General features: G+C 43.3%; 1 protein-coding gene across 1 annotated transcript in view; it reads right to left on the bottom strand.

Annotated features, from left to right (window-relative positions):
• LOC146789040 (collagen alpha-6(VI) chain-like) overlaps positions 1-22,685 on the bottom strand; it is a 748,331-nt gene that overhangs the window by 233,657 nt on the left and 491,989 nt on the right. The window contains exons 11-14 of the mRNA XM_085631021.1: positions 16,840-16,918; positions 13,528-13,673; positions 9,648-9,740; positions 7,515-7,568 (exon numbers count right to left, since the gene is read on the bottom strand). Coding sequence (XP_085487147.1) covers positions 7,515-7,568; positions 9,648-9,740; positions 13,528-13,673; positions 16,840-16,918 — 372 coding nt within the window. The remainder of the gene's footprint in view (positions 1-7,514; positions 7,569-9,647; positions 9,741-13,527; positions 13,674-16,839; positions 16,919-22,685) is intronic.

The following is a 22,685-nucleotide window of genomic DNA, read 5'->3' as shown; positions in this document are numbered from 1 at the left end:
AGGCCTCGCAGACGTGGTTCTTCGGACCACAGGATAAGAACCACTGATTTAGAGAGATGGAGAAAACAATAATTGCAACGTGGAAGAGCGGAATAAAAAGACAGCATATTGTGGCAACGGACAAATGATAGAAGCGCTAATCTCAGGATGCAATATGAATTTTATTGAAAAATCGAAAAGCGAATTTTAAAAATGTAGCTTAAACTAAAGGGAACCTCCCATATAAATCAGAAGTGTTCGCATGTGTGGTACCTTTATGACAAGGCATTTTGCTATAGTTTAGAAAATCGTTCTATAAATAATGACCCAACTTTTTTCAGATTTTCAACAGTATTGTATCAAAGATTTCAGTGGTGGCTGCAACCGAACAGAGGTGGTGGAGTGGGGCGGGGGACGGGTTTGAGGGAAGGAATTTAAAAAAATAGAAATCACTTACCTGGGTACGGTCTCTCCTCAACTCTTTTGACTCCCAGTCCGAAGCAGGTAGCACACATGATCCCCTAAGCCAATCACAATGCTGCTGTCAATGGTCTGAGTGCTGTGGTTTGGTACTCAGACGGGTACTATGAGCCTGAGCATGTTCTTCACCTGGCTGTACAATACAGCCGGGTGGAGAACATGCAAAGTGCGCATGACTGTTTGGCCGGCCCAAGACGGCTGCCCAAACCGTCATGCTCACTCAGAGAGTGCCCACCTCTCCTCCCCCTGACTTTCACAGCGCAGCCCCGCCCTTCCCCGCACCTAGAAGTGAGCAAGTGCGGAAAAATAGAATGATAAAAACATTGTGTTATCATTTTATTTTTCCTTTTTTAACTGCTCAGACCCGAGTGTGGCGATGCTCTTCTGCCTTAGAGAAGGATATGCCACTGAAAGATTTATAAGCAATGAATGTCCTTTTTCGGGAACTTACCCCATTGCACCTTGTCATTTGTATTTTTTTACAGGATTTAGCAGCGTATATGATTATCAGGTGTCTGAAGGTGCTTTGTAAGTAACCAATCGGAGCATGCCTTCTAATTTGGTTTATCAGGTATTTGCACATTATTTTTTAACCATATTTTTACTGAGGATTATCTTCAGATGGATGAGCATCATTCATACCACTTCATAATATTTGCATGTTGTATTTACTAAGGGCCTGATTTAGATATCAGCGGACGGGTTACTCTATCACAACGGTGACGGAAATCCCATCCGCCGAAATATAAATCCCTTAGGATATAATGGGATTTATATTTCGGCAGACAGGATATCTGTCAAGTTGTGATGGAGTAACCCATCCGCGAGATCTAAATCAGGCCCTAAGTTCTTTGTCAACGTCTAATCGGGAATTTACTAACAATTTGTTTTGGCAGGGTTTATAGTGATGGATGGGGGAGGAATAATAAAGGAAACCAGTGCCCCACCACCTTATTGTGAGTCACAGATGGGACTCATAGAATTTCCAGAGGTTCCTTGAGGTCAGAGAATGTTACAAGCAAATTCTCTGACACCAGCCTAGACACACTGCCAGCTACAGCAAACACGCACCACCTCTCATGACTCCATTCTCCCTCTCTCCTGACCTATCTCTCTCTGTTTTGGTTCGCTCCTGTTCCACTGCACGCAGATCTTTCTTCAGCATGTCATACATGTGGCCATTTTTTGTGTCTTGGTTTACCTTTCCTCCTTCTCGGATGGGTGTTAATTCCTTATTTCATTCCTTTAACTCAACAGTGATTCATACTGACAAACAGTGGCATAGCTAGACCTACTGCCACCTGGGGCGGACATGACTTGCTCACCTCTGCTGTCCACAAAATCAGTGCCGCCCGGGTCTGACTGCCCCCGCACCCTCCTAGGCATGCCACTGATGGCAAAGCTGCTCTTCTGTGTTTTTGTGTAAGTTGTATTATTTTTAACTGTATAACTTGAAGTTTTTAGTCGTTTTTACAGTTATTTGTTTCTGCTGTCATCATTTAAATACACTAAACCTGCTATGTATGGAGCAACCCCTAAAGCAGAAATAGTTGGCACAAGCCAACTCAAGTTTTTCATGATTTGGAAAGGCAGGAGCAACGTTAACAAACACACAAATCACTTCCAAGCATTCTGTGTTTGGACAGGTAAGTGTGGTATGGGTCATCCATGCACAGTAGTTGTGTTAGTGACAAGAAGCAGAGACAAGGTTATGTCCAAGGTAGTGGATATAGAGATAAACATCAAAAACCTACACAATAGTCAATCGCAGTTTAAAGAGGAGTCATATCTCTCTCCGAATTATTCATACACAACTAAACATGCATAGATATTGGGCTCAATAGACCATAGATGGCATCATGAGAGCGAAGACCCATCGCCTCTTTTTCCTGGCCGATGGAAGGGTGTATTGCACAATCTTCTTCCTTTTCAGAGAGTGGATATAAGGGCCCTGATTAAGGTCGAGAAACCTGTACCTAAATCGGAGAACCAGAGTCTGAATTTTACATACAGTAGAGTTTATGTGTCTATGCTCTGCCACAAGGACGAAGCTACAAGTATCTGAGAGCAAAGTAAACTCTTGTCTGTTCACTCCTTGTTATTTACTCCATCAAGACTACTTTCCTTCAAATCATTTTCCAATGTCTTTGTCATCTTCCACACAGAGATTGTGCAAATTGGACATTGTAGTGAACTTTGTCACATATGTTTGGGACTTGCCAGGTCTCTTGGCACTGTTAGGAGTCTCAAAAATATAGACGGGGCGTGTCCAAGATGGCGCGTTTTCTCGAGGCTCCTGTGCCTGTTCTCTTCTCTGAAGGTTGATGCCTTTCCTTGGGCCCTTTTAAGCCTGGGGCTGCCTCTGGGCCAACATCCAATTGCAACCTGAGGTGTGCGTGGCTGTGACACCGGCAGCGATTCCTGTGACAGCATTTCAGCCTGGTGCAATTCTGGTACCGCTCTGCCAAGATGGCGGCTAACCCGGATCCCGGGGCCCAAGTGACTCTTTCGTTGGTGATTGGAAACCTGCCGCATCTCCCCGAGCGTGCAGTGACCAGAGCTTCTCAGCTGAGGAACACACTCCACAGCAGTGTTTTGACTGCCTGTCCTTAGTCCAGTGTCAGCCTGCCCACGACGGCCTAAGCCTTCCACCCAGCAGGGAGCAGAAGGGGGTGAGAGAGCGTGCAGGCCGGGATGGCAGTCTACTCAGTTCGCCAGTCCACGGCCCAACACAGCTTGTGGACTGACACCCCTCTGCTCCCCTACCTCCCCATCTGCCTGAAAGTGCTGGAGCTTGGCTGGGGCTGGAGTGGAGCCTTGTGCAAGACTAAACCCTTGCTTGGGAGAGCTGGTCGGGAGAGCGCGTAGAGGGCCTGGTGAGGCCTGCTGGAGGTTCTTTGACTGCTCAAGTGCCCCCTGCATGCTGCCTACCTGTGGGGGCCGTTCCTGCTCTGTGCCTCCCCGCATGAGTATGAGCCCTGGAGGTTGGTTTCCTGTGAAAAGAGGAGCGTCTGGAGGGACCGGCTGAACCAGATGCTGCCTGGATAGATACTCGGGTGCTGAGGGGGAGTGCTGGGCCATTCTTGGGTCTTTAATTCACTCTCTGGGATCTTTTGCTCAGTGTGGGGATCCCCCTTTTCCAGTGTATGATGCAGATTTGTGCTATGTGGAAGTCTTTCAGACCTCCAGGGACCCCACCTTACTACCTCCACTACGCCCTTAGCCCTGATTTACAGCAGCGGTCACTTCCAGCCCTGCTCATCACATCGTATCAGACTACAGCGTAGCAGCCCCGCATCCCCAGCACAGCAGCAAGTCACCCGGAGGGTGTGACACATGGCAGAGCCCCCTTTTGCATTTGAGGTGCAGCCCCCAGCTCCCCTTCGACTGCATTCTCCCCTGCCTTGCGAATCTCTGGTGGGCGCTGTACTCTGAATGTTCAGTCTCCCACTCCGATACTAACTGGCACTTTTCTCACCTCAGCCTTCCACTTTCCAGTTGGAACAGGGGCCCGCTCCTGGGACCACTAGGACTTACTGGCGCAACACAAAAAAAGACACCACCCTTAAGGACATCTTCACCACGACCCCGGCGAGAAAGATGGACCTGAACAGAGAAGCATCTTCCCCCACCCCCAGCTGATGAGACAGCGATGGAGGGCCCTCCTGGGGATGACATTGAGGTGACGAGGGCATTCCTGCAACAAATCTTAGGGATTCTCTGGGAGGATTTTCCTACCCTCAACCAGGAAATAGTGAGGGACGTGAAGGACCTCAGAAGGGATCTAGCTGATTTGGGTCAGTGAGTGGATTCTTTGGAGCAAACCTATGACTGCCGTGAAGAAGAGCTGGATGGTCACCGCCGAGAACTCATTGAACTACGAGACAAGAACATGGAGCTGCACTATCAACTTGAGGACCTCGAAATTCGATCTCAGAACTCCAATGTACGCATCACAGGTGTTCCCTTACAGGCAGTACCGGGGAAATTGGAGGACTACGCCACTCATCTTTATTGCTTTGTGGACCCAGAACTTGCGGACCAAGATATCATACTCATTCGCACCCATAGAGCAGGCTGCCCAGTTAGTTTCCAAGGATAAGCACAAGACATTGGCGTTATGGCTAAACAGATTGGCTCCCTAAATGCAAGGCGTTGTGGACCCTGATCAGACAGGATTTACACCCAAGAGGGGCTGCAGCGACAATACAAACATATCTGCCACCTTCTGGGTAAGATGCAGCACACCTGCACACCAACCATTCTCCTCTCTATCGATGCAGAGATGGGATTTAATCGGGTCCACTGGCCATATCTCCATGCGGTGTTGGCACGGTTTGGCCTTGGTCCACAGTTCTGTCGATGAATCCAGTGTAGCTATGCTTCCCCTAAGCCAATGGTGAGGGTTAACGGACTCTTGTCTCAGCTCTTTCCTATCGCTTGAGGCACTCATCAGGGCTGCTCCCTGTCACCTCTACTATTTGCCCTATATAATTGGAGCCCTTTGCCGAACGGATACGAAATAACATGCACATTACAGGTATAGCCATGGGCGGGGCAGGGAAAACCAAATCGCAGTCTTTGCTGACGATGTCTTACTAATTTTGTCGAACCCTCACGATTCACTGTCTGTGGTGATAGGAGAACTGGTGACCTTTGGAGGAACTTTTGGTTCAAAGCCAACTTCCAAAGGTCCTCTATTTTGAACCTCACCATTCCAAAGGTTGCTAGAGGTCAGCTCGGGATCAGATTCCCATTCACTTGGGTCCTACAGTGGGGTGGGATACCTGGGCCTGCAGATACATCCTACTCCTGGCAAAACTTCAGAACATAAATATGCAACACTCCTGAAGACCACCCGCTCAGCCATGTCCAAATGGAAAGGTTACGGTCTCACTTGGCTGACATTCTTACTGAAAATGTTGTATGTCTTGCAGACTCTGCCACTCCAACCTCACCAATAGATGCCAGGGAGATTACAGCGTCTTATTTGAGAATTCTTCTGGGATGATAGGAAGGTGTGAATGGCAAGGACACGGGCATTTCTACCCCAGTTGGCTGGAGGACATGGGGTTCCCAATCTAATGTGCTATTATCAAGCGGCACAGCTGCGTTATATGGTAGAGTGGTCCCGGCCTAGCACTGAAATGCATTGGCACTTCATTGATCAAGTGATGGTAGGCATTCATACCTGGAAGGTCCCATGGCTACTGAAACCGCACCTTCCAGTCGGAGTGTATATCTCACTGGTGCTCCGAGCTCCCATCGAGCTTGGGATAGGATTCAATGTCAGCGAGGATTATCCACCCCGTATCACCTCAGACACCGATTATAGGGAATCTGGATTCCCCCGTACTCCATGGCTCAACGTCTACTGTGTGGCAGGAAACTGTAAAAGGATAGGTGACCTATTCAATACTGATGGCTTTATGGGCTTTGTCCCAGCCTCTAGTTTCTCCTTATACTAGTAGAACACTTGAGTAATTGGTCCTCATCCGCTCGTCCGATAAGTGCCTCCTTTCTGACATATACACCGTTCTCACCACACTGCAGACAAGATTCAAAACACCTGCACAGTGACAGTGTCAGGCGGAATGCAAACCAGTAGCGGCTGCTCCTGTGAAGCATCAGTGAGGCTGGGAGGAGGAAATGGTAGGATAGGGTAAGGGGGTTTAAAAGACAAAAAAAATAAGAACACTTGGCAGGCCGCCTTCTCTCTTCCGTCCGCTCCGTCCTCTTCCTGGCAAGTAGGAAGCAGGAATCACTCAGGCTCCCCAAAGCCAATCACAATGCTGCAATGCAGTGTTGTGAATGGTCTGAGCGCCCTGGTTCAGTGATCAGACAGGGAATGGGAGCCTGGGCATGTTCTCCACCCAGGTTGTAACGCAGTCTGGGTGTAGAACATGCAAAGAGCGCATGACTGTTTGGCTGGCCCGAAATTCGTTGTAAAGGCATGCGTGGTAAAGATGCGGTCATTGTAAAGACCACGTGGTTAAGGCATGCGTGGTTTAGGAATGCGTTGTTGTGCCATACAACCCTTTAGGAGGCTATTGTGTGGCCTGGTCTGTCAATGGTCTCCTTTTGCATTCAAACAATTTTGTCATTAGTCAGTCAATTACCCCTGGACAATACTTAAATGTATGTCTGCGGCTGGGAAGACACTCAGGCCTTCACCCAAGATAATGAATGATGCAGAGCGACGTTAGAGGCCTTCTTGTGCACAACTAATCCTAGGACAACTGGGAAGAGATAATAACTTGCACTGTCTTCTTTTGGAAGTCTTGACCACCACAAAAGATCAGTGTCCATTTATAAAAGTGGGCCTTAATCGTGAAAAACAGATGCTGATGGGACCCATTAGATTTTATCTCGCCTGTGCCTAAGGGTTTCCTCAAACTCTTCTGACGGTCTAGTCTCCTCAGCTGCAAGTGAACTCAGTGTCTCCTCTAGCCACATCTTCTTACCCGTGCCTGATTAGCCAATCAGGATTCCAGATATCAGTAGTGATTTCTGAACTGCCTGAGTTTGTGAATATTCAAGATGACTAGTCTCGCCCTACTGAATCAAGCTCATCCAATATGAAGTAATGGTGACTATTGTAAAGTATACTTTGGACTACATACGAGTCTGTGTTGTCACAGCCTCAAATTGGTTGTAGCTGTAATGGAGATCGGATATGGCGTGTAGTGCTCCTTGGGAGACGTGTTTAGCTACCAGTGTATCTTGTACATTTGCTACTGTAATAGATATGAATACTGGACTTCCTGTCCTCTTCTGATGTCATTTCCTGTTTCAGACGTTGAAAACAGTTCATAAAATGGAGGCAAGCTTACCTAAGTCAATGGCTTACATAAAGGTTAAATAACAAACATAATACATTATCTGTGCGTCAATTACTTGCTGCCCCCATGTCATTACACAACGATGCGATACAAGGGTGCATCACATGAAATATGACTTAAACTGAGATTTGAATAAATTACTTGTCGAGGATTATGAACAATGATTCAGCTCGTACATTTGGTCAACTAAGAAATAAAATGTGGCTGACTTACCGATGCTCCTTCTTCTCCAGCGTGCCCAGGGAGGCCCTTCAAACCTATGCGCCCCTGAAAAAACATGGTTGAAAATGAATGTTTCTGCCACACTGAACTGGAGCAGTGGCTATAACTTTCCTGCAGTTAGCTAATTGTATTGATACCCTCATTATCATGACCTAAAATAGACATTGGCAAAATCAATAGGTCTGGCTTTAAGGCTGGTGCGAAAGGTCATATTGTTTAAATATTTTTTTATGGCAAGCATATGCCACAAAAATAAAATTTTAAAAAGAGATATTACGCCACCAACTAAATAAGGCTGCCATATTCTTGTAATGAAAATATAACATTTGAAAAATATCCAGTGATGTGGCTGTTTACTAGTGATAGTTTATAAATAAAAAGAGTTCCAGCAGCTCCATGCATTTTTTCTTTTTTTTCTTTTTAGTATTTTTGTTTCTGATGGGTACAAGAATAATTCACATAAACAAGCACTCAAATTCGAGACTACTACAATGTTACAATGTCACTTAAACCTATCACAGCAAGTCAAAAAAGCAGACAGAAGATATATCCTCATCTAATTTCGCCTCTGAAGTGAAGACAAAGTAGCCAGCCAATATTTAATATGAAAAAAAAAATACATAAATAACACACCTTGAACAAGCTCTATCACAGATGAGAAAGGGGCATATTTTTTGGCAGTAGTGAACACTTTGCACTAGCTTTGTACGGTCACACAAAGTGAAGGGAGCCAATAGGTAAAATGGCTGACCCGTAGCCCCACTCTTTATGCTTTCGTGGGCAAAAGAAAAATGTAAATGACAGATTAATGGACCAATGGTAGAATACCGTTAAATAAAAGCCCCTCTATGTATGTATATTATGTCTTTATTTTTTTTTAAACACAATAGTCTGGTGAGAAATCTAGAGCTGTCTCAAAGGCCAGACCTAAAAACAATGCCAAGACATTCTGTATACTTCTTGATGTATCTAGAAGCTTTGCTATTTCCACCACGAATGTACTTCAAGGGACCAACCATCATTTTGATATATTAGGGTGGTTCTTGCTTAGATCGCAGTAAAATGGATGAAAATAATGAAACACTTGGGTGAATTACATCAGGTTTTAATTCTATGCTGCTTTCAGCAATGACTTGTGACAGCTGTTGGGTTGAATATTTGCAAATCACTTTTTTGCCTATGGTATCCAACGTTGTTTTAGGAAGGTGGAAGGAATACCAGATTTTCACAAAATTTGTGAAATTTATTTCAAATGGAGAAACTGCCAATCTAGCATTGTTGCTTTCTCCTTTCTCCCATGCAAGGCTTTGCTATGCTGGCTTCCAATGTACAATTTTCCTACACTTCTTCTGTCCTGATGAACACTGAAATGTAGACTTTACTACTGTTTCTCGGTTTTTCAGATTCCTGCTACTGTTTCTCAGTTCCATTCCATTTCTATGTACATGCTTTATTTTGTTCCAATTATGGTATGGGAAAAACTCTTAAAAGTACTTTATGAAAATGATTGCTTAATCAATTCAAACGAAGAATACCATTCTAGTGCTAAAGCGGCAGTATGATCAAAAAGATATACTTTGAAAAATACTGTTTTTTGAGTTCTACTGCACTTCTGCTGACTAGTAAATATTATTACGTCATTGTTTAGTTTGTGTTTTTTTATTTTTTTCGCATCACTATCGTCACATAGATTTTTATAATTCACAATGTGGTAAGATCCTATCCGAACTATGGAAATATCTGCAGCACTTAGAGAGCTGCTTTAGGTTGACTGCATGATGGTCCATTTATTCTACCATTGGGCATTAGAAAAAACCCTTCATGAAACTTCTGGAGAGATAAAAGAAAGAAAGAAAGAAAGAAATGAAACAACAAATATTCTATTTAAATATTTTAACAATATCAGGTAGTACTGCTGTTTTTAGCCCCAGGTCCCCAGGGTATCTCATAACAGGTCAACAGTTCTGTGGTCTCTCCAACGTAATCTGAGCTCATTACCTAATTATGTTGTTTTATTATTTTTCATATGGTGCCTTGGGATTTTTTTAGATTATGTCCCCTACGTTATCCAAATCAACATTATATTGAAGGTTGAAAGAAGTTTCTACACCGACTTGCTCTCACCTTCTGTCCTGCTTTCCCATAGGCCCCGACCGTACCTTTGTCACCAATGCACTTACACAGAGTGCAGCAGCAAGTCTTTTCAGCGACTTGGGACTGGAGAAATAGAGACAAGACTCAGTCACAGTGGTACACAGACAAATTCACAATCGTAAGAGCATGGGCACAAAATATATCATCAAATACCTCCAACAACGACAATTATTAGGTGTACCTGTTTATTATGGCCACCTTGGACCATACCAAAGTCAACCTTGGGGAGGCTTTATTATACCTTTGTAAACAGGAACTCGTTTTTAATGTGTGTGAGAATGTGTGAACTGTGTTATGTGAGTGTGGGCCTTTATATCTACTATAACCTTTAGTTTGATGATGTTTTAGAAAATATTTGTAAATACATTTTGAAAATTGATTTTGGCATGAGTTCCTATGTGGATGCTCAACAGACTTGAGATTAAGAGCCTGGCTAATGTGGAGCATCTGTCAAACATCGATGGATGTCCCTTCTGCCATATTTTAAGGGAGCACAGAGGCCAAATACACTGTAAAAATGGTGGATGGACCATTCCCTGAACTTTTGGCGGATGTTTTGCATCTGCTACATTCTAAACTCTAAATCTAGCCCAAAGTCCATCTGACAGAAACTGATGTACAAAAGAGAGCAATAATGGCGCTTTTGCCGACATTGACGGAGGCAGATTGCCGAAACATGTCTTAGCGTATTTCCAAACCAATAACAAATTGGTGAGCATACCCCCTGTGAGTGCTGAACTTTTGTTTATGGAGCTAACTATAACTTACGCCCCTGCAATGCACTGCTTATGACCTCACATATTTCATCACTCATAACATGGTCAGTGACATCACTGTCATTTGAGTGATTGGGAGTGGTTTCTAAAGGTTACTGAGTGTTAAACATATATACTAAAGTAAGTGGCTATGGGAGTGCCAGTATGGGTGAGTGAAACAAATTCAGGTCCTTTTTGGCAACAAAGACACACCATCTAAAAAAGACATGTCCACCAGCAGCCCACGTATGATTACTACGTATAATGTGAAATCTGGCAGCCTCAGAGCCATGATGAAAAGACACTGGGGCCTCATCAGAACAGACCCAGTGATTGGCAACAAAGTGGGAGAAGCACCATTAATAACTTACACACGACCAATGTCAAGGACAAGTTGGTTCGAAGTTATTAACAGACTCAACCAACTGAAACTTGGCTACATGTGAAGGGGTCTTTCATAAATGTAACTCATGTAAAGCCTGCAGACACACCATTAGCTGTCAAACTTATAAAACATATGATGGCAGGGACAAAACTATTAGAAAATTCATCACATGCACCACTGAATACGTAATATACATGTTTGTAATGTCCGTGTGGTATGCGATATATAGGGAGCACAAAACATCCGCTCAAGAAACGCATCCTAGAGCACCAAAGGTCCATAACCAACATGGATTTCAGTTATCTGCTAGCACAGCATTTCTACAACTCACACAATAGCAACAACAAACTGTTCACTTTTTGTGGTATTGACAGGATAATGAAACACATATGTGGTGGGGACAGAGAGAAACAGCTACGAGTTCTTGAATCAAGATACATTATCGATCTAAACACCAGGATGCCTTATGGCCTTAATAGGGAGGAAGAATTGAATACCCATATTGGTCTCTGATGCCTGGCCAATATCTATCCGTAACTCTGCTGTAACCATATTCAGGACTATCGTCCATTTTATCATTCTACAAATACTTTCTATTTATTATTCTTTACTAAGTCTCCTTTTATTTATTCTTTGGTAGTGGGTGTTGTTTTCTCCGTGACATATACATTTTACATTGGGTGCACATTCACATTGGTCATGATTTGATTTTGGGTACGGTTCTATATGTGGACATTTGTCCTTGGTTGTATCTTTATCTCTGTGAACATCTTGACTTGCTGTCTATGATGTGTATCTGAGTGCATACAATTGGGCATTGGCCCTTGAATAGGAGGTCATTATCAAGGTTTCTCTGCTATGTCCCATAGAGGGCTCTAGTATCCATTCATGATATATATCCTCCAATATGTATATGATCAGCAAGCTGCGTGTTTAGGAAGTTATCCAAACAGGGTGTTTATCAAGCAAGTACCTGTACAATCTTTTCTTTACCTGAATTAATATTTATCACTGATTTACTCTCATTTGCAAATTAATGCGACTTGGCATTGTATTTTTCCAGAGTGTGTCAATCAGGGCTGAAATGTATTTATGCTACACATGGGAAGTGTTACTTGTTGTTCCACATTTCATATTTATGTAAAATACAATGAATTCAGGAATGATAATTCCGGTGTCAAATGTAAAATTCAATTTAGTATTCGTATTTAATTCATTCTATTTTTTATTTTTTATTTATATTTTTACTTTCAAAATTTAAAATGGTAACAATGGCGTGATTTTATCTCTGACCCTTGCAGATATAAAGTCGAAATTCTGTGCGCACAAGCGATCAAATGAATTTTTATAATGCAGGAATAACTCTTCTATATCTATGAATTGTTATGACGTATGATATGCATTCATATAATCTCTTCAGGTTCGGGGCAAGGTTCAATGCCAGAAATTTTAGGATTGTGACTATGGCCTGTGGGCACATTTTACCACACACTATGGGGCTGTCCCAACATAACACGCTACTGGGAGGTAGTTATGGAGACAATTACGCGTGTTTGTGGTTCCGAGGCTCCACCTGAGCCACGGAGGTGCCTGCTCAATTTTTGGGAGCCCACAGACCTCAACCATGCAGCACAGGCCTGGGCGACCCTTGGGATTACACTAGCTAAATGCAATATTGCGCAGCACTGGGGCACAGACACTATCCCCAAACATCAGCGATGGTGTCAAGACCTAGATAGGGCGATGGTGGCATAAAAAGCAGTCTTTATGCACAGAGGGTGTCCCCAAAAATGGGAGAGGGTGTGGGGCAAGTGGAATTTGTACCGTGGCAACATTTGTGCCCCCCCTATGGAGGAATCAGACTCAGACCTAAGCGATTAACCCAAACGAACCATTAAGAAACCACTTACACGCCAGGGATCGGGAACCCAGACACTCATAAATGTTAAGTTATGGAATGGGGCAACTATGCACATTGTATTACCTGTGGAAATAACCCATAATGTATATGCCATCTTACTGGACATTGCTATGTGTACTCAGCAAGGTTTTGAATTTACAATAATAAAAAAATTTAAAAAAAGATGGTGATTATGCCATTCCTGGTAAAGCATTTTCTATTATTATTTGTAATTATGAGGATGAAAATCATGCTTTTTTCGTTATCAATGAATTACGCACAAAGAGTAACTCACCCATGTCTACTATGATGTATCATGATTTAAACGTCTTCCTGTCAACACTCTGGTAACTTGACAAAGGCCTCTTAAAACGTCCTTGAAACCTTTGTTTTTTTCAGTGAATTTATATATATATATATATATATATATATATATATATATATATATATATATATATATATATATAATATATATACACACACACACCCACATGCACACACACACACACACAGCGAGTCATGTTTTCATGCCCACCTTCAAAATGTAATTACAACTCTGGAAGTGATCTAGGGCAATGATCACACATTGCACAATCTGAGACAAATAATTATGTTTGAATGTTAATCATCACTGTACAACTACACCGTACTGTCTCTGAAAGGAAACCAGGTGATAGTGACACATTGTGTACTCTGAGACCAGGCACTTACCTGTCCTGTAAGCAAACCAGGGCAATAGTCAAACATTGAGTACTTTAAGATGATGAGTTAAGTTTCCATGGCTACCCTCAAGATATACTTACAACTTACCAGCGCTTTGAACAATCTTCTGCCAATATCCTGCATCCCTATAGTTAACTGAGATTGGTATTCAAACCCTCTTCCGAACTCGATAAGCGAAATATCGTGGATTCCACTAGCGCCTTCCAGAACGACGGTGAACAATGCACTTAACCCTATTGAAACAAAATAATTTAAGAAATGTGAATTATATTGAACTAAAAAGTAAATAATGGCCCCCATCATGCATCTGACCCCTTTGCCTCTTCTCAAACTATCAGACGGTCAAAGCTGACTCACTAACACCACTAAGAAAATTGTGCACCATTTAACCTGCTTCATATTCTTCCTTAAGTGGTTTTAACTGCTGGGCCCAGGGGTAGACCCCAACTCTTGTCAACCCCTTCAAATATGCAGGAGACAAGTTGGCAGAATGCATTTACATATCTGCTGCACAGCTTATGAATGGGAACAGTGTATTTGCAGAAACGCACATCACCAATTGTCAAGTGTTTCCACCTTAGAAAAGGATTTCTATCAATCTTGACAATCACATAGTCCTGACTGCTTCCAGGGTGGAAAAGGTGCCTCAAAAAGAATGCTTACAAAAAGCAATGTTGGACCATATTAAAACTAAAACCGCCCATTCCCCTCACCTACTGATTTACCTAGATGAAAATCTACCTGGTTTTACAATTGTAGAACCAGATAATTTGAATTTACAGTCGAAATAGCTTTTTGTTCTGACACCTGAAGTGTCCTCTTTCAGAATCTATTAGATATTTGTTTTTTGGAACTATACCTTCCTTCTTTACAATTAAACAGTGGGGTAATATTTCAGTCCCAATACTTTTGTGGCCTTTCCGCAACATTTATAACTAGGTTTCTGAAGTGGCCACCTGCTACACACAGCTGGGTTCGTGGCAGGCACATAAGATGGTCATCCTTTATATAGACATATGTTGATTTGCCCAAATGTACACATTTACCTTGAGTCTGAGCCTTTGCCATATACCCATTCGATTTGGATTTGTCTTGGAAAGGTATTCTCAGGTTGCTGAACAGACAATAACATAAAGTTAGTGTGCAATGACACCATGTCCTCGTGGCCTCTCTTCCATCAAAACCCTGTCACCTGAGTGTTTCTCCTTATCAACTCTGAGGAGCTCGATTCCTAGGAAAAATAAGAGGGGAGAAAACGGCAGACCTGGTCGGTGTCTCGTTCAATAGAGAAACGGGAAGAGGATTCCTTTAATTCTGACCTGCGCCGACAGTCCTTATATTCGAATAAGTGAGGGTCAAACCTCATACTTTGTAGAGCGTGGAGCATAAAGTCCAGGGTACAGTATCAAACGTCTGTTCGGAGTCCACTTATACCAATGTCTTTGAGCCCCAGATTATCATCGGCCCTTATCTGCACCACCTGATGGTGCCTCAGGCAGTGACATGCATTTCTACCAGGCACAAAGCTATTTTGGTCACTTATGGACAATGGTGTGAAGCACCTTAGCTAATCTGGTTGCAAGAATTTGGCTTCTATGTTTATGAAAGAAATGTGCCATGTTGAGCTCTTTTTGCTTCAGTGTAAATTTAGTGATTCCAAGTTGTCTAGGAGTGGTACTGCAATATGAGGACTTGAAGCTTTTTCCAGTGTGATGATTCGGGCCTCAATTCTCTATATGTCACTTCCCTAATCTTTCATCCTCACTCTGAGGTAGGATTTGGCCTGTTACCAAATGACTGTTTTGAAGGCCTCCCAAAGGGTAGTTGGTGAGGACAACCAGCCCGCATTTATTTCAAAGTATTTCTCTAGCTCTACTGCTTTTCAAAGTGGGCTTCTGTAACTCATACCTAACCGCTGACAATCACCTGCTGTTGTATTAGTGAACAAGCCCAATTGCTCAATATAAGTTTTCAATTCAACAATTCATCTTTTTTCCTGGAGTTCTGATGCACATACCTCAGCCTCCTTTAACAGGATATGATATGAAAAGCAAATTTCGCGGATTTGTTTCACCCACATACAAGCCCTGACCCAAGCTCCCTTCACGCTAATATCAATAATTTTATTTATCTGTTCACTTATTAATTTACATTTTGTTACATGCTCATGCAGTTAGAAGCAGCTTCTTCAAGATACATGAAAAACAACAGTAAACAGTTCTAGAACAATATGAACACTGAAAATCACATTACTAAAATAAAGACAGATGTGAATTGTTAGAATACACTCATCAAGGAGATAAGGTTTCCCACAGACAGAGACCGAGTGGTGGGTGAGAACATCCAGGATTTAGGAGGGACCCTGGTCAATCTTAGCACCTTAACCATTTAGGACACTACCTCTGCCATCTCTACGGTACTCCACCCACCAAATTTATAGATGACTGCCAGTGTACTAAAAGTTTTGCGGACGGCTGCTGTCGGTTTTGACAACTGCCCACCAAAAGTGGGACTTTATTTAAAAAAAAACAAAAAGCAGTTGACCCCCACACTCTGGGAGCTTTCTACCAGGATGGCAAGGTCCCTCAATGCCAGGTTTCTCCGGGCAGTGACAGCAGGAAGACACGGACATTACACTGTAAATGCTAAATAGGGCAGGCGGTGAAACTCCTCCCTCCAAGAAGTATTCCATTAACCGACCCAATGAGAGGGGGAGGAGGGTGGGATTTCGGGGGGGGGGGGCATTGTTGACAGAATACTTAAGGTTCACGGGTCTCAAATGAGGTAGACAGACCAAGAGTTTTGCAGGCACGGTAATATGTCACATTTGTGATGGAGTACTCGGTCTGCCAAACTCTATATGAGGTCTTAAGCCTGGGAGGCTGACTGTCCAATTACACACAGATTTAGAATAGGTTTATATACAAAAAGAACCATCATTCTGTGGAAAGACTTTGCTACCCATGTGATCCCTGTAGCATCTTTCAATGTTTTCAAATCCAAGAGGTACAACATCTTTGAGTCAAAAATGCCATGGTCAACAGCACGTCTCCTATAAGTATTTAGAAAGCCTAAAACGAATTGGTCAGATGATGCATAGTAAGAGAAAGAAATAATGATGACTTTCTGTTTTTAACAAAATTGGACAAATTCTTTTTTTGTGTGCAAAATCAGAGGAAACAATTGTTGCTCAATGCATGTCTTTTGCTTAAGTACAGATAGGATCTGAGCTAAAGAGGCTGTTCCTAGGATGTCTTGAGTTCAGGGCAGAAGATAGATTATAGAGGTGCATGGAGACTGGCACACTTAATGTCAGTAGATCTTCTCTACTCTTCACAAGAGTCACAACATAGCACTAGAGTCACACCACAGCACTAGAGTCGCGCCACAGCACTGTACCTTCCTTCCTGAGTTGTTCCGATTCTTTTTCAAGCTCTTCCACACCCTCGTCCAGTCCATCAGAGAAGATCACTATCACCTGTTGGAGACAGAGGGCATGTTTGTACATTCACAGATTTAAGGAAATTAGCTGGAACTAAGTCAAAGTAAAATAAAGAAACCCTGAAAGTAAAAACATCAAACACCAAAACAGTGCCTTGCTTCAATTGTCAATGCTTGTTTCTCTTCTGCAAACACAAGGGACACTGTTTTCCCTGCCCAGACTACAGGGAGGGGAAACTGCGAATTAGTGCCAGTGCTTCTTCTTACACAATCCTTTTTCAAATGTTTGCCTTACAGTTCTGAATCTCTGATCTCACATTAAGGCAAAGATACCTTTTGTAAATATAGGAGCTTTGAAAAGTACAAACCATACCTCTCAGCCTTTCAAAGCAGCTTAGGAGGTGAGAGGCAGGCCACCAGATATTTGACCACTAACTGCATCACAGGAAGTGACATTATGTGACATCATTTGACTTAGTGACATCACATTTTTGTATGCCTAAATATGTTAATGGTGAATATATTATATCATCTCTATAATGTTCAGCATCAGCGCAATTCAGAAATGTGCCTACTGTGAACAGTATTTACGCAGTGTGAATGATAAACCTAGGAAATCCAACCCTCCTCACCAAATAATGAAAACAGGCTTAGGTTAAAATCTCAGATGGAACATACATGATAGAATAAAGATGTGGCCTATGGGAATGAGCTGCCAGCTTTGGTGTCCACTGACCTGGGTCTGAATCCCAGCTGAATCACTGGAGAAGAGTTACTGCCTGTTTATAGTTATGTTGGATATCTGTTGATAGCAGCATTGTATTGTATTTTCACGTAGCAGGCCATATTATAGAAAGTGCCCTGGGTGCGCAATGGGCGTTTGCGCCCACTTTGTGCACCCCCGGGGCATTTGGTATTACAGAAGAGGCCGCAGACACTTGTGTGGCTTCTTCTGTAATACTGATAGCGCTGGTGCACTCAAAGCTCCAGCGCTATCTTCAGGGGGCGTTCCCTCATTTGCATGGGAGCGTGCCCCATGCCGTATTACAGGCGCAGGCGCAGAGGCAAAGACAATCTCAGGAGGGGCACTGACAGTGCACCACCTAAAAGATGGCACACTCTCAGTGTGCCCCCTGATGGCAGCCCTCTGAAGGGGGAATATGGGACCGCATGGACCCCCCAGACATCCCCTTGCAGGAGGGTGCAAGGGGATCTCTAATCCCCCTTCAAAGTGCAGGCGGGTTGCCGCCAGCATAGTGAAGCACCCCCTGGGGGCAGTGCATTCTATGTAATAGGGTGCACTTTCTCTGTTTGCACCCGGCGCACCTGTTTTAAGGTGTGCCAGGCGAAAACAGGGAAAGGGCACCTTGATACATAATATGGCCCATGGTCTTTAAATTAAATCACTATTACTTTTATTAAGTTTTAAGTGACCGAAATATTTTAATTAATCAAACAATAAATGAATACATTACACTCCCGGTTTAGGTACATTGTGAGATTCTCGGTGACTCCTTTAACCTCTGTGTGTTTTAATGTGTTAATGGTATCTTAAACCCCTCCTAAACTTTTGTGAATATCTAATTTTCATCAGTTGCAATTAACACAACTTCAAACCCACAAGCAGGTGCACTTCATGGCAGCATAAACACAGCTAGTCAGTGCTTAATTTGGGCCGATGGTTTCTGATGCTCAGCACCAGCACTTAATCATCACACTGGCACTTTCTGAAGAGCACCAGTTGAGGACATATTCATTTATGGTAGGCATGGGGAGATTAAGTGATTTGCCCAGAATCACAGGATGTTGAGCCGACGTCGAGTCTCAAACCTTGCTCCCCAGCTCTGGCCATTACGCTACATCCTCTTCCCACTTTCATGGTTAGTAGTTGGTTCGGTTCTAGGCGGGGCTAACAGGAGAAATGGGCTGGTGCAAGCTGCCTCCTGACGAGAGCCCTGGCACTTATTTTATTTTTACAAATTAACCACTGCAGCTGTGTTCTTGCCATAGAAAATGGATTAACTGCTCTCTTCGATATATCATTACCATTCAGTGCTATAGTATTGCCACAGACTTGCACTTGCGGCAAGCGTGGTGTTTCCCTCTGTTAGAGGCACGTGGAACCTGTGCAGCAGGCGCTTGGGCACCAGTGCTTCTTGCCTGGAAGGAGTCAGCTCTGGTTCTTCCAGTTCTGACTGATTGACTGTCAATGATTATACAGTTCACACTACCACATGGGTGCATTTACGAGGTCTGCATGGCCTGAGGTGGTATAAGCGGGGTTTTGTTAGACAGAGTTAAATCTAACATTTGAGTTTTTGATAATTGCTTTCTTTGATTCCAAACACCTTTTCTCATTTCTTTGTGGTTTATTCAAATCCGTTTCTGAAGAATTTGAACGGACATTACAGCAGGTTGGCGCCTCTGCTTCGGCTTTGATCACGAATTGGTCTCAAACTCTGTGGAGAGATTCTGAGGCCGGACTTAACTATTACAGAGGGTTAAAAACAATTACAAGGTTCAGTCCCCAAAATCAAGAATAACCATGCAGGCCTGGAATTCCCAGGGTGATAAACACCTGCTTTTCCTGGTTTTGGGGACTATTCCACTTACATTTACTAACTGCTCTGATCAGTGGAAATGTGAGCAGAAAGGGACAGTGGGTTTCTTTGGGGTGGGGGCTCATGCAAAGGTGTGGAGGCAAGTGAAGGGGCTTCTGGGGGAGGGATAGAGGCTCCTCTTGTACTGGAGGAGGGATCATGTGGGGGCCTAGTCCCTCTACGTTCCCTGGAACCCCCAATGTTTTTATTGGATACATTTATACCACTAGTAAAACTGACCCTAATATTCTTGCACACAGTAATTTTATGTGCAGGAACAATGGACCATGTGGTAATCAGGAGGGCAGTGCTTAATTTGAGCCTGTAGTTTCTGGTGTCGGCACCGGCACTTTAACGTCATCAACCAACTCGTAAGACAGCAAGCAATTTACAAAAAGAGGCCTAGCCTCTAGATACCGCACCTATCAAGCTGTAGGGTATATTACAAATGCGTGGGGCTCAGATCAAGGGAAGATAGCCTCCTGGGTCCCCATAAATGGATATAATCCACACACGTGTACACCAAATAAATCAGCACTCACTATTTATTGTTTTACCAAATATTGTCTTTTCTGGTCAAAACAAAATTAATCAATTGTAACTTTGAAATTTGAAGTAATTTACATCCATATTTCACAAATTCATTCAAAGTTGTTCAGCCTTGTTGTGTGTTGAAAGATTCTTTATTGACAATATGCAAGATATTCACACCAACGTAGCCAATGCATTTCATCCCTTCTCTCGAGACTTTAACAATTAAATATACATTAAAATGACTAATACCTGCCACCCAAAGCTATAAGAATAGCTTGAGCGGTATTTATTAGTCATTTTAATGTATATTAAAAAAAAAAAATGCTATTTTGCAATGTTGATGATACAGCCCCTAGTGTCTGTAATTCTGTTACAACTGAACCCTGCACCACCGCTAATGCCCTCTAGGTTTGGATGTTCTTGGTGCAAATGGGCTTGTTTTACCTGCTCATTAGAACTAGGTTTGTGCAGTATGAAACACTTAAAAATGCAGTGTTCTGAGTAAGCCTGGGGTGTATTATGAGCGGACTTCTGTGCAAGTCTGTTTGATCAAAAATAGAGTATGGAGTGAGTCTGGGCATCAACAGAGTGTTGGACAGAATGCAGAACAATGTCATACATTCACCCTAATACAGAGATCTGGGCCTAAACCCATCGTTTTTTTGCTCCCCATGCCATTCCAGTTTGAACCCAGCCATATGCAAATCAGTCTTGACCCTGCACCCAATGGGAACAGTCCAGCGCTAACTGCCAGGCCCTAAGTGCGCCGGGTATGACCAGACTGGGGTCCCAGACTCACTCTGCCACTGGGATCAATCTATCCTGGCTAAAACCGGTTCTAGGATGCTTGTTTCCGGTCTAAGGAGGACCTGACTTGGCAGTTCAGGCTGGACTGTTCCCATGAGGCACTGAGTCAAGACTGATTTGCATATGGCCAGGTCTAAACTGGGGTGGCATGGTGAGCAAACTAATAATGGATTTTACCCAGATCACTTGACTGAGGGTGAATGTTTTGATTTGTTCTGCATTTCGTCCATCAATCGTGTGCCTTTTAAGCTCTTAGTAATAAGAGAGCTCTAAGTACGTCTTGATATTGGCAAAAACAGGGTTATTAGTGCCTACTGGATATTGTCTGGATTTGCATACATTGTGGATTTTAGAGAAGAGCTGCTAGTGTGTATTGATAGTGTCAAGAGCGGATCTATGAGTGCATCTGCGTATTAATAGGATTAAAGCAACTGCTGAATTTTATAGAAGGATCATGCTATTCAGACAGAGACTGACCATTTTATGTGACCCTAATTCGATTAAATGAACAGGCCCAAATATAAATAAACAAATAAATAAATAACCTCAGGAATATGATAATCTTTAATGCTAGTCTAAATGCTTTTATATTTTTTTTAAAAAGAAGGAAATGTTGAGATTAACGTGATACACAGTGTCACAACACTCTCAGCATTCAGTTCCACACTAATCTTTGATCAATGCATGGACAAAATATTTTGAGGAACATTATTTGATGGTATAATACTCCACAAGACACCGTTGCACAGCACAGTAGTGGTTAGTTATACTATGCGTGCAGTTTCTCTTATAGCAGTATCTATCACAGTATAGTAGTTTTAACCATAAAAAATTTTACACAATGGACTTTAATATGATGGATTTTGCACTATTGTGTGCATTACCGATGGAACTAAGGGGCATACTCTCAAGGACTCATCGCCGATTTAGCGGCACTTTTCCGCCCTATTCACAAGCCTGCGCTAACAGCCGACATCAGCAGTTTACCTGCGATAGCTGCAGCTAAAAACATCGCCAATGCTGACAGCAACAACTAACGCTGATCATATGCAGAGAAGGCGTTCCCGTGCAAAAACTCACAATAACACCACTTTGCGATATTGTCAACGACCAGCCAGATCGGGGATGCTGTCCAAAAACAGGCGATAAGGCACGTTAGCAGCCGGGACCTAAGACCTGCTTTTTTCTGGTCTTAAGTAGGACGAAAACCTGCAGAATAAAGGGAGCCCAGACCAGAGCCACACCTGAAGACCAACAGATGCCATGTAGCTACTAATCATGCAGCTTGGAGACCCAAGAGGGCCGCAACACCCCTAGGACCACCCCCACTCCCAGGACCCCCCCCCCCCCTGGTCTACCACCGAGGCAGCGCAGAACAAGACAGTGGATCTTCTGAAAACGCACCAGCCTCAAAGACTCAACGCCAGAGGATGTCATTGCCCACTACAGGCTCTAAGGACAACCATCCTCTGCATCCTAACCCACATTGCCCACAGGCTGACGGTACCAACACAGCGGACAACCAACATCCCTCTGCAGACAAAGCTGCTTGCTGTGCTGCACTTGTTGGCCTCTGGTACCTTGCAACCAACAACTGCCAGAGTCGGAGGAGTCTCACAGCCAGCCCTATCAAAGTTCCTCACACCTGTCTTGGATGCCATCATCAGCTTGATACCTCAGCACCTTCACTTCCCCCACACTGCACGGGAACAGCTGGAGACCAAGCAAGGCTTCTACGCCATAGCTGGCTTCCCGCATGTGTTGGGGACAATTGACTGCACACATGTCCTACTTGTGCCCCCTGTCGACACTGCACACAATTACCGCAATAGAAAGCACACGCATTCCATCAATGTGCAGGCA

This window comes from Triturus cristatus, chromosome 10 (assembly GCF_964204655.1).
Source record: "Triturus cristatus chromosome 10, aTriCri1.1, whole genome shotgun sequence".
NCBI lineage: Eukaryota > Metazoa > Chordata > Amphibia > Caudata > Salamandridae > Triturus > Triturus cristatus.
This window is presented reverse-complemented; position numbering and strand designations above follow the sequence as displayed.